The sequence below is a fragment of the Manis pentadactyla genome, chromosome 4, assembly GCF_030020395.1.
Source record: "Manis pentadactyla isolate mManPen7 chromosome 4, mManPen7.hap1, whole genome shotgun sequence".
Taxonomy (NCBI): Eukaryota; Metazoa; Chordata; class Mammalia; order Pholidota; family Manidae; genus Manis; species Manis pentadactyla.
The window spans coordinates 152,416,347-152,427,689 of record NC_080022.1 but is presented as its reverse complement, the minus strand read 5'-3'; the positions used below and the strand labels follow the sequence as shown (position 1 = coordinate 152,427,689).

General features: G+C 41.8%; 1 protein-coding gene, 1 long non-coding RNA gene and 1 other non-coding gene across 3 annotated transcripts; 1 reads left to right on the top strand and 2 right to left on the bottom strand.

The window, feature by feature from the left end:
- Positions 1–116: 116 nt before the first annotated feature.
- Positions 117–3,875, top strand: PEX12 (peroxisomal biogenesis factor 12). Its single transcript, XM_036889829.2, has 3 exons — positions 117–825; positions 1,150–1,703; positions 2,520–3,875. Exons 1-3 carry the CDS (start codon positions 703–705, stop codon positions 2,917–2,919), a joined length of 1,077 nt encoding a protein of 358 aa, XP_036745724.1. The 5' UTR covers positions 117–702; the 3' UTR covers positions 2,920–3,875.
- A 473-nt stretch (positions 3,876–4,348) lies between these two features.
- Positions 4,349–6,623, bottom strand: LOC130683530 (uncharacterized). The gene is made up of 2 exons (XR_008997290.1): positions 6,194–6,623; positions 4,349–4,465 (listed from the first exon to the last, which is right to left on the bottom strand). It is a non-coding gene; the product is annotated as an uncharacterized LOC130683530 (long non-coding RNA).
- Positions 4,588–4,684, bottom strand: LOC130683727 (Z30 small nucleolar RNA). The gene has a single exon (XR_008997603.1). It is a non-coding gene; the product is annotated as a Z30 small nucleolar RNA (small nucleolar RNA).
- Positions 6,624–11,343: the final 4,720 nt, after the last annotated feature.

Here is an 11,343-nt window from a genome sequence, read left to right as displayed (position 1 = left end):
GCGAGCCCGCACCCCGCAAACGTGCCTTAACGGCCAGCGGGGGCTGAAACGGAAGCCCGCATGGTGCCATAGAGTTCCCTAGTTCCGGTTTCGGGACCGCGTACAGGGCTAGAGCGCCTCTCTTCCTCTGTCGCCGCAGGGCCGCTCCAGTTTCCCAGTGCGGCTTCTGTCCTAAAGCGGAGACGTCCCTCCAAACGCGGCGCCGTGAGCCCTTCGCCCTTCGCCTGGGGTCAGCGTGCGAGGACAGGCGCGGCAGGGATACTTTACAGCCAACAGCTGGAGCCGGCCCTCGCGTACCGGGCCCTTACTGGCACCTCTGATCGTCAGAGGGGGCTGGCTTTTGAGCCCTCACTCGGGAGGACCTGATTCGCAGCTCCAGGTCTGCAGTTCCGGAGGACGGGGCTCCCTCACCCGCACCTGGCCCCCCGAGTCACGCCCTGTGCCGTGAGGTGCGGCATTGACAAGTCACCCCTTCCCCACGCACCACTTCCACTCACTTCTGCGTTAATGGTTCTTACCCTCCTGAGACTTCTCCCCTCCGCCTCCAGAAGTATTTCCCCCCAGTTCCCTTAAATACAGGAGTTCCGTGCTTGAGGGTATCCGGCAGAAAAATTACTTTTAAGACTGAGCACCCATTTGATACCCAAAGCAAGTTCATACTTACTGGAGAGTTTGGGGGAAAAGTAAGACCCAGAGGAAATTATGGCTGAGTATGGGGCTCACATCACTGCGTCTGTGGTTGATGACCAGCCGTCCATCTTTGAGGTGGTAGCACAGGACAGTTTAATGACGGCAGTGAGACCTGCTCTTCAGCATGTGGTCAAGGTAAGGTAGCAATGCTCTGGAAGGTTTTAGGGATGGCTGGGTAAAAGCTAATAATTTGAGTTTTGAGTTTGATAGCCTAGGTGTTGAGATTACCAATTAGTATGTAATTCATGTTCTATGATTTAACGAGTATTGAGTCCCTGTTAACTGTAAAGCCTGTACTGAAAACCCAGCACTTCAGGGACGCTAGGGGAGACCCCAAAAGAATTGACTTGTTTAAAACCCAGAGGGTAGGATTTAGAGAGGGAAAAAAAGAATCGTTAATACAAGACATAGTAACTGTGAAATGGAATGAATTTCATTTATTAACTTACCTTACCTTAGGTTCTCGCAGAATCAAATCCTGCCCACTATGGCTTCTTTTGGAGGTGGTTTGATGAAATCTTTACCCTACTAGATCTTCTGCTCCAGCAGCATTATCTGACTAAAACCAGTGCCTCATTTTCTGAAAATTTTTATGGCTTAAAACGGATTGTGATGGGGGATACACGCAAGCTTCAGAGACTGGCCAGTGCTGGTCTCCCGAAGCAGCAGCTTTGGAAGTCAATTATGTTCCTGGTTCTTCTTCCTTATCTGAAAGTGAAGCTGGAGAAGCTGGTTTCTAGCCTGAGAGAAGAAGATGAATATTCTATCCATCCCCCTTCCTCCCGTTGGAAGCAATTTTACAGAGCCTTTCTGGCAGCCTACCCATTTGTTAACATGGCCTGGGAAGGCTGGTTTCTTGTACAACAACTTCGATACATCCTAGGAAAGGCACAACATCACTCACCACTGCTGAGTCTGGCTGAAGTTCGGCTAGGTCGACTTACAGTTCAGGATGTACAAGCTCTGGAGCACAAACCAGCTAAAGCCAGCATGATGCAGCAACCAGCCAGGAGGTAAGGCCTTAGCATTTCCCCAAACTCTAGATCTTACACTAATTTTATGAAATTCACCTCCCCCAGTCCTCTTTAAGTAGTTCATATATCATATGAGTAATTTCATAGAAAAATTATTGTGTCCATTACACAAGGATTGCCATCCTGGCAACCTTCCTCATCATACTAGCTACAGTTTTTCAACACTTGCTTTGTGCCAGCCCTGTGGTAGGTATGTGCTTTACATACATTATCTCAATCCTCATCACAATCCAATGAAATAAATTCATTAATCCCATTTAATAGTTGAGGAAACTAATCCGTAACAGTTAAGCACCTTGCTAAGGCCACAAAGCTAGGTGGCAGAGCTGAGATTCAAGCCAGATCAACATAATTCTCAAGACTGCCCTTAACCACAATGCAGTCTGGTTAGTGTTTGTGTTCTACCTACAAGTTCAGATATATAGTCCTCAATACTCTAAGTCATTTTTTGTTAAATGAATTTCTTTTTCTGGATATACTATCTTTCACCCCAAAAAAAGTTTATATAATCAGTGTTTCACCATTCTCTTTCTTGAAACACAAAACAAAACCCTAAAACATTAAAACAACGCTTAGCTCCTATACTCCTAAAATACTTGTCAGAAAGAGAATATCCTTTAGAATAGATCCTTAAGGAGACGAGACAATGCCAATCTAGCAACTATTCAGTCCTCAAATTCAATCAGTGACAGATGAAAAGTATAAAATGAAGAACTACATTTATATTAGTCACTTGGTGATCATAACTGAGTAAACAGTTTCTCCTTTTGCCCCCTTGTTCTATTCCCCTAACAGTGTTAAAGAGAAGATAAAGTCAGCTCTGAAGAAAGCTGTGGGAGGTATTGCCTTATCCCTGTCTACTGGCCTTTCTGTCGGGGTGTTCTTCCTACAGTTCCTTGAGTGGTGGTACTCATTTGAAAATCAAGAAACCATCAAATCACTGACTGCCCTGCCTACTCCACCACCACCTGTACACCTAGATTACAATTCTGATTCTCCCCTGTTACCCAAAATGAAGACTGTGTGCCCACTGTGTCGCAAAACCCGGGTGAATGATACTGTTCTTGCCACCTCTGGCTATGTATTCTGTTACAGTTGTGTGTTTAATTACGTGAGGAGTCACCAAGCTTGTCCCATCACAGGTTATCCAACAGAAGTACAACATCTAATTAAACTATACTCCCCTGAGAACTGAAAATGATTAGCTTTTCACCTCACAACAAAATTAGTGCATTTAAGGCCACAGGGCTGGTTTGCAGCACCATACTTGGCATTGTTTGATACTTTTCAGCCTCAATTCATAATTTTATGAACTTTAGATGACTATAGGGACTTCTTTAAAAGGATAAATCCATTGATCTTAACCGTTTAGCCTGCTCTCTAGACCCCTACTTAGAACTGACCAAGCTGGTTAGAGTAAGGGAATCAGAATTGGAAGGGGATGTGAGGGTCAGTGTAGAGGGAGTGGATAAAAGAGGAGTTACAGAAATGCAGCGGAGAAAACAGAATCTTCCATAGTTCTGCAACATCTTTCTACACAATAACTACACTAGTTGGGGTGAGCAATTTAAAAAAGACAGTATAGAAGCTTTTCCTTAAAGAACAAGAGGTACAGAAGCTTTCAGGAAAAACCCAAGTTAGTCCTCAAAAAGTGGGTGGTGAAGGGAAAGGAAGCCTTTTCTTTAGGAAAGAAAGTCTATGAATAAGAGGTTTATGTACATGTAGAAGAGGTTTTAACCATTTGCAAACAATGTGAAACATGGGCTCTTTACAGAAATTCTTGAAAACACTTTAGAAAAACAGCACCTTCTATATCCTGTGACTCATCTGTTAAGTAACATCTGCTGTAGTTTATCAATGTTTGAAGATTTCTTTCTGAGCCATACCTATCTTTCTTGGAAAACTCGTTAAAGGAAGAGGGGATGAGTGTATATAAAGAGTACTGTGAAGATTTCAGTGTGCAAGCAAAGCTAATAAGCAATGAATAGATTAAATAAAATACGGATCTAACTTGGACTGTATAAAAAGTTCTTTTAATAAGCTCTTTCTGCTTAATATTAAATTTTCTAGGCCAGCATGAATTATTCTGGCTGCTACTAAAGTTTCTATGAAATGCTTAAGTAAATTTTAAGAATAAATGTTTTTTGCAAAGAGCTGTTCCATTTTAATGACTAGAAATTTAGAGATTACTTGAGGTGTTTAAATATTTTGTTCAGATCACCTTTGACTTTCTGAGGCATTTTTGTATTAACATTTGGGCTTTTTTGCTAATCCACAGTTTGGGCGGAAAACTCTCTACTTCAGCAGGAAGTATCAAGAACACTACAAACACTTAAGTTGCCTGTATAGAAAAGTCATGCCACTGGGTCAACAGGTAAAAAGAAAAAAATGATTACTATAGAAGAGGAAGGATGAAAATAATTTTTAAGTGCCTCTGCTGAGATAGATTTCCAATATCCTAACTCATTTTAGCATTTCAGAGCACATTCTGATAGCAAAAAAGGTGATAAAACTAAATTTTGAAGTGGAATAACCTTAGGGGTTTTTAAATAATAACACTTTTATGTACCATAAGAAGATATCTGCAAAACTTCTTGCAAGGTTTTACCAAAACCAATACCATATTGATTAAATAAACATTTTTAATGTAATAATAAATCAGTAAGGGAACTGAACCAGATTTAGGATAAAAATAACGTAGTCCTCCAGGAAGATGTCAAAGCCAGATTCGTCACCTCAACCTAAGAAGGAAAACATGAAAGTATCAGAAATTTAAGATAATATCAAAGAAACACTTATATCTAATAAAACCAGTATCCAAATAGGCTAAAGCATACCATTGTAGAAAAACCACAACCAGAATCAGCTCAGAGAGAAGATTAAGGAATCACACCCTGGTCAAAGCCAACACTTAAGCAATGGCAATACCAGGTCAGACTATACTTCACTCATCGTCCCATCACTGCATTGCACCTCCCTATATTATCTAAGAACCACCCAACATCCTATTTTCAGAACCAAGAAAACTTAGGTTTGCCTATGAAAAAAAATAAAAGCTGCTTTTTAGATAAATTTCAACATGGGCTTTCAATAAATATTTTATCTTCGATTATGCTTTGCTTTAAGCAAGTCTGCTGTACAAAAATGCAAACGAATAAGTTTTGTTTTGGGGGGACTTGTTTTGAAACAGAAGAGTGAAGAAACATTTATAGTTCAAAAACATGTTTTTTAATGAGCCCAAACACCATGCACGATAAAATCTAGGGGATGTCTGTAAAGTAATTTACAGTCTAGTTCTCAAGCAAAAGCTTTAGAAAAGATTTTCTACTAAATTTCTTTATAAAGCAAACTCCAGTTCATTTAATATACAATTTGATTTACAGTTCTTCCAACAAAGATAAAAAGTATAGTCACAAAAATCTTATACTGGGAATCATCAATCTTAAAGAGTTCAAGACCAGGGAGGCTATGATTTGCCAAGGCCCCATAGCAAAATTAACAGCAAAGCTGAAAAGCGAACTGAGTTCTGATTACCGGATTTACATTTTTCCACTATCAGCTAATTATACAGTTTAATTTCATCTCTCTCCAGGTCGTTGGGCCACATAAAGGAGGCAATGCAAAGCCTGGATAATCCATTTCTGAATGACAAAGCTGACTGACTGCATTTCATTTATTCTAAATGATACCTTCGGGTAGTATATTACTGCTGATAGTGAAAAGTACTGGGGTCACAATGTCACCCTCTCCCGCCTTTCAGCAGGGTATTGTCAGTATCAGTAATTCTGGAGACAGCACATGCTTCCTTCAGCCATCTGTAAACATCAACAGATTGATACCTCATAGTTGAAAACCGACCTATGTTGGTCTGTGTTCACCATTCAGCAACCAAGCTCCATAAACACAGGCAACAAAGTGCCTGCTTTACAGGGGCTATGCTTGAGCCTTGTAACTCATCATCTCTACAGGTGAAGCACACGTTAAAAATGAGAAAAGAGAGGCTGAGGGAACTTAAATAACTTTGTCAAAAATATGAAACTTGTGAGCAGAGTTTTAAGTGTGTTCTAGTCATACATTTTCTAGTTCTCTCCTCAGTACACCTGCTCTATCTGGAGTGTCTTCCCCACCCCTTTCAATCTGGAGAACACCTAATTAAAACCTTACTAAATGGTTAACCTTCTCTGTTAAGTGGTCCCTAACTCTCCCGGTCATCCTCTCCTCTGACTCCCACAGCACTTTTCCCCACCATCAGACGCCAACTATTCGCCTCCACCTCCTCGTATTCCCTACCGGACCCTGAGTTACTAAAGAACAAGGATTGAGTCTTACTGGCCTTTGTATCCATTACACTCAGAACAGGATGAGGCTGAATAAATGAGCTCTTAATTGAGTCAATGCGGGACCCTTTCTACTAAATCCTAAGCCCCTAGGTTATAAGAGCATCAGCACAATTTATAAAGTCAACTTACCTCCAACATTTCACTTAAGTAAGGCCTTCTACCCTCAGCTTCTACCACACGGCGCTCTGTACCGCGCCCTGAGCAGGACGACCAGTGCTCACACACAGGGAAGTCTTGAAAAACTAGTGATGAAGTCCAAAACCCACCAACCTCAGGGAAGACTGAGAGTAGCCGTTCTTGCGGGCAAATACAAATAAGGCCAGAACCAGCGCTCAAACCAAAGATCGACGCCGCAGTCCGCAGACCGCTTCACGAACTCCTGAAACTCCAACCCCCTAGACTCCGCGGAAGCTTGGCCCCGAGCAGGCGAGAGGCAGCCCACTCTCGGGCTCCCGGTCCCCGAACACACTGGCGTCCTGCTTTCCCAGGCCACGGCCCCTCTCCCGAGCAGCCCAGCGGCGAATCTCCGCCGGAGTTGTGGTCGCGACACCAATTCCCGGGGCGGGGCTGATGCAGGAACAGCCAATCGGAGAGCACGGCGTACGTCAGCGATGGAGCCGGCAGGGTGCCGGAAACGTCTGTTTCATCCCTCTTTCGCGTGGTGGGCTCCATCCTCAGTTAGGACAGTGGCTTTCCAGGCTTTGAGAAGTGCTCCTTCGCCCCTTTATTCCACGCACTTGGACCTCGGGACGACTGTTATCCGTAGTGGTTTTGCCTGTGCCTTGTTTCTCAACTGGGGAAGGGTATCTGAGGCAGTTGTGCCCCGGGATTTTTGCGCTTGTGCCCGTGCCTGCCTGAGGGCTGGAGTTGCAGGGCACTCTGATGAATGTGTCTTTCTCCGTCCAGAAAGGGCCCATTGGCAGGCCGGGCGCTTGGGCTCTTCCGAAATAAGCAAGAGGAGCCACAAGACAAGTGCAGCGAAATATCAAAGACGTGTCAAAGAAAGTAGGAAGGACTTCCTGGGAGAGGTGGCATTTGATGTGGGTCTTCAAAAATGGGTGGGATTTGAGAATTAGAAGATTCTGAGAGAAGGAATAATTTAACTCCCGAATTAAATGAGAAAGCACTCGGGGAGGTTACCAATTTTAGGAAATTTGGAAACAGTGTAGTGTTTCTTAGAATTCAGTGAGATAAACACCAGGAGGAAAATTAACAACATAGATGTCCTCCAACAGCAAGAACAGCAAAAACCCTAAAATGCCCGGGGCACAACCCATCCATCCTTACTGAATTAGCTGTTCTGGGGTTGGATCCTAGGCTTGTATATTCTTATTTTTTTAAATTTTTTATTAAGGTAGGATTGATATACACTCTTATGAAGGTTTCACACAAAAAAACAATGTGGTTACCACATTTACCCATATTATCAAGTCCCCACCCATATCCCAATGCAGTCCCTGTCCATCAGTGCAGCAAGTTCAGGCTTGTATATTTTTAATAAGTGCCCCAAGGATGGTTCTGATTCATACCAAAGTTTGAGGACCAGCGTTAGTGTTAAAGAAAGGGGGTGGTAGGAAATTTGAAATACAGGTCGAGACTTTAAGGATGGTGGCTTGCTGGCTATGTAAGTTAGACTACTCTGGAGAAAGGGAGAAATTTGAAGGTTGGAGTCCAGGGAGATAAGTGATCAGATCTCTACTTCAGAAAATTCAGTATGCAACTCTGTTTTAAACAGAGGAAGGAAGGTAGAGTGAAAGCAGACTGCTGTTGTACTTCAAGGATAGGAGAGTTTGACCGTGTGGAGAATGGGCCCTTGCGTGCACTATTTCCTCTGCCTCTTTTCCCCTTCCTTCTCCCTTTCTCAGCCTGGTGGATTCTTACTTGCAGGTTCCAGCTGATATACCATCTCAGTTATGAAATCTCATGTATTTTCACAAGCAGAGTTATTGTCACTCCTGAGAACACCCAGAGTACAGTGTTCACATGTTGCCAGCTCTTCAGAAGGGCACTAGAGTGTAGTGGTCATGCATATGTATGTAGTGGACTATATTTGCAAGCACTGTAACCTGTCTGTTCCTGTTTACCCATCTGTAAAATAGGAATAATAGCACCTACCTCCCAGAGCTGTTAAACAAATAGAATGAAAACAGTGCATAGTACATACAGTGTTCAACTGATGTTATTACTATACGTGTCAGACTGCAACAAGTTGTTTAATACATGTTTTCCCTCTAGATTGTGAACAGGACATGTGTTTTATTCTGGCATGGAGGAATGATTCTAAGTGGGTTTTGGAATCAGGTGTTGAAATCACAGCTATGCTACTTACTAAATGTGTAACCTCGAGCTTTGCTTCCCTGAACTCAATTTCTTCATTTATAAAATGCTGAAAATAATGTATGTCTTCAAGTTACTATGAGAAGAATTTGACATACCTCGTCCAAAAGTCACTAAATGGCAGTTTTTATTTGGACGAGTAGCCCCAGAGCCTAGCATCATGTTCAGAACACAATTAATGCTTAGTAAATGATTATCAAATAAAAAGCTGACATTTTATGCCAGGCACCATGCTAAGCTCGTTAGGTACATCTCACTTCATTGTCACAAGAACTGTATGGAGAAGCCACTTTTATTATCTCCAATTTACACAGAAGGAATCTGGAGCTCAGATTAATTTAACCAAGGTCTCAAGCTAGAAAGTGCCAGGGTTAAGATTTCAGCACCCTATTTCAAGAAAATAGCTGATTAAATGAGAGAAAGTTAGGAGATTTACCCACCACAGTCAGGTAGTGGGATGGGAGAACCAGCACTGTCGCTCTCAGTCATTCTGCTCTCTATAGTGTCTGAATCATCTCTATGAATGAATTAAGATAAATGAAGGCTGGTATTTGGCATTTTGTGTCTAGTGGGTATGAAAGCTGTGCTGTGACTACCTTTGCTCATAAAGTGAAATGCTTAGTGCACAAACACATCTTAAATAATCTGGAGGCTCTAGTTCTTAGCCTGTTGTCACAGCATGGCCAGATTACTTTCCCAAGACCTAGGAAAAAGCACTGTCCAAGCTACTGACTTCAGGATGCTTTGTTTCATGGACATTTGCTCTGTGGTATCAGAGCCAAGAGGTGAGATCCTCCCTGGCCTGATAACCTAACTATATATATTCAGGGGACTTAACTGAGGAACTTTGAAAGAAGAAGAGAAATTCTCTTCGCTCATCTTTAATATTATCCCTCCTCCCAATTTGGCCTCTCCTAGTGCACTGAAGAAGAATAAGATGGAAACAACAACCCAGTTCCTAGTTCTTCTGCCCAAATAATGTTCTTCCTACTGACTGGAAAGAAAAAGGGAGGTACTTAGGTTGATTTCTGATTTTGAAGACTCTAAAGCAATCCAGAATCCCAACCTTGAAAGACAGTGGAAGCAGTAGGAACATTTTTGCTAGACGGACCTGGCTTTGAACCCCAGCTCTTCCACTTACTGGCCATGTCATCTCAGTTTTCATGTAGTTTGCCATGCTTCCAGCTTGGCCCCTTGGACCCAAAAGCTTATGTCCAGGAAATGATGGTCATTTTTATCTTTCTAAAAATGAGGGATGTAAGAAGGATTTCAGTGTGAGAATAAGGCTGAGAATTAAGGTAGATGGTAGAACTAAAACTGAGACTGAATTTGGAAATGGAGTGAAAAAGGGTTAAGCTGGAAACTGAGGGCAGAGCTTTGGAGTATTATGTTGCCATGCTGATTATACATCACAGTATCCATTCTGCCCCCCATCCTGGGAACTCCATTCGGCCAAACAGATATAAGGATAATGCCAACAAAGCATAGGAACAGTAACTGCAGTTAATTTTAAAAACAAGGGATTCTCCTTAAGAATGTAATTTCATCATAAATAAATGGAAGTGGGAACACAGAGTGGTTTCGTGGTTTGATTCAGAGGGAGAGAAGTATATTCTTCTCCTGTGGTGGCTGAACAAATTGCCACAAACTTGGTTACTTTAAAACAACAGAGATTGGATTTAAGGCCCACCCAGATCATCCAGGATAATCTCATCTCAAAGTCCTTACTTAATCACATTTGCAAAGAGCCTTTCCCTTCTGAGTTAATATTTTCAAGTTAATAATAATAATAGTAAGATGATGATGATGATGATTGGTCGCCATTATTCAACATACTACAAGAAGCTTGATCCAGTTTAACTAGCCTCCCTAAATGAAATAACTGTCTCTCATCTGTTTATTTTTGTCATTTAATTATTTTTTAATTATAAAAACAATTGATGTTCATTATAGACCACTTAGAAAATATGATGTGTGGCAATGACACTCAGCCCTTTAGGGATGGGAAGTTTAGCTTTGGCCCTTCACTTGAAAACCCCTGAATTTTCACACTACTACTTCATTCACTCCAAGAGGTCAGACCAGCCTGCTAGTCTGCCCTGTCATAGCTTTTCTTGAGTCCTTATCAGCCTTCCTCAGAGAGTTAATGTTTTGAAGACTAGGGGAGTCTGGCAGAGTTCCTGCTGCTCCCAGGCTGCTATCAAAGGGCAACAGGGTTTGTGACAGAAGACAAATATTCAGACCAAAGCCAGATGTGGAACTGAAATAGCAAGAGGAAAACCAAGACCATCAGGTAAGAAAAGGAAATTCTTTTAAAATCTTACCCATCTCATCTTAGGTACAGTTTATGTCTGAGGGCATGAAAGGCTTGGTTAAGATAGTAGCTGAGGAGAAACTTGTAAAAGAAAGTGAGTGAGAAATTTTGGGAAGTGTGGAGAGGATTATCTGTTATAGCTGTCATCAGCATCTAAGTAACATCCCTGAGACTTGGGAGTCATGAGAATACAGGTCTACTAGTTCAAAAGCAATTAGATTTGTTCTGTGGGTCCCAGCAGATGGAAACTGTAGGAAGACAAATCACAGATGAAAATAAGGAAACCATTGCTAACGGAGCTGTCAGAAAACAGAAGTAGCTATTTTGAGAGGTAGTGAGTTACTTGCTGCTGGAGTTGTTCAAGCAGTGGCTGGAAAACAATTTGTTGGGAGTTGGGAATATTATAGAAAGGATTTAAGAATCAGATAGATGGTTGGAATGGAAGATCTTTAAAATCCCTTCCAACACTTCTGTGATTCTATGATATGAATAGAATGTCATCAGAAATTTCTCTAATTTACATACATTTACATTTACCTATAGAAGATTCTCACATGTGAAAAAACAACTTATCCGGTTGATCTTTGGTTGTCTGGAGGAAGTGAGAAGGCAGCCAAGAGGAAATGAA

Coding starts and splice junctions, on each gene's coding strand:
- PEX12 (XM_036889829.2), top strand. CDS start 703: ATGGCTGAGTATGGGGCTCACATCACTGCGTCTGTGGTTGATGACCAG. Junction 826..1,149: donor CTCTTCAGCATGTGGTCAAG/GTAAGGTAGCAA, acceptor ACCTTACCTTAG/GTTCTCGCAGAATCAAATCC. Junction 1,704..2,519: donor ATGCAGCAACCAGCCAGGAG/GTAAGGCCTTAG, acceptor TTCCCCTAACAG/TGTTAAAGAGAAGATAAAGT.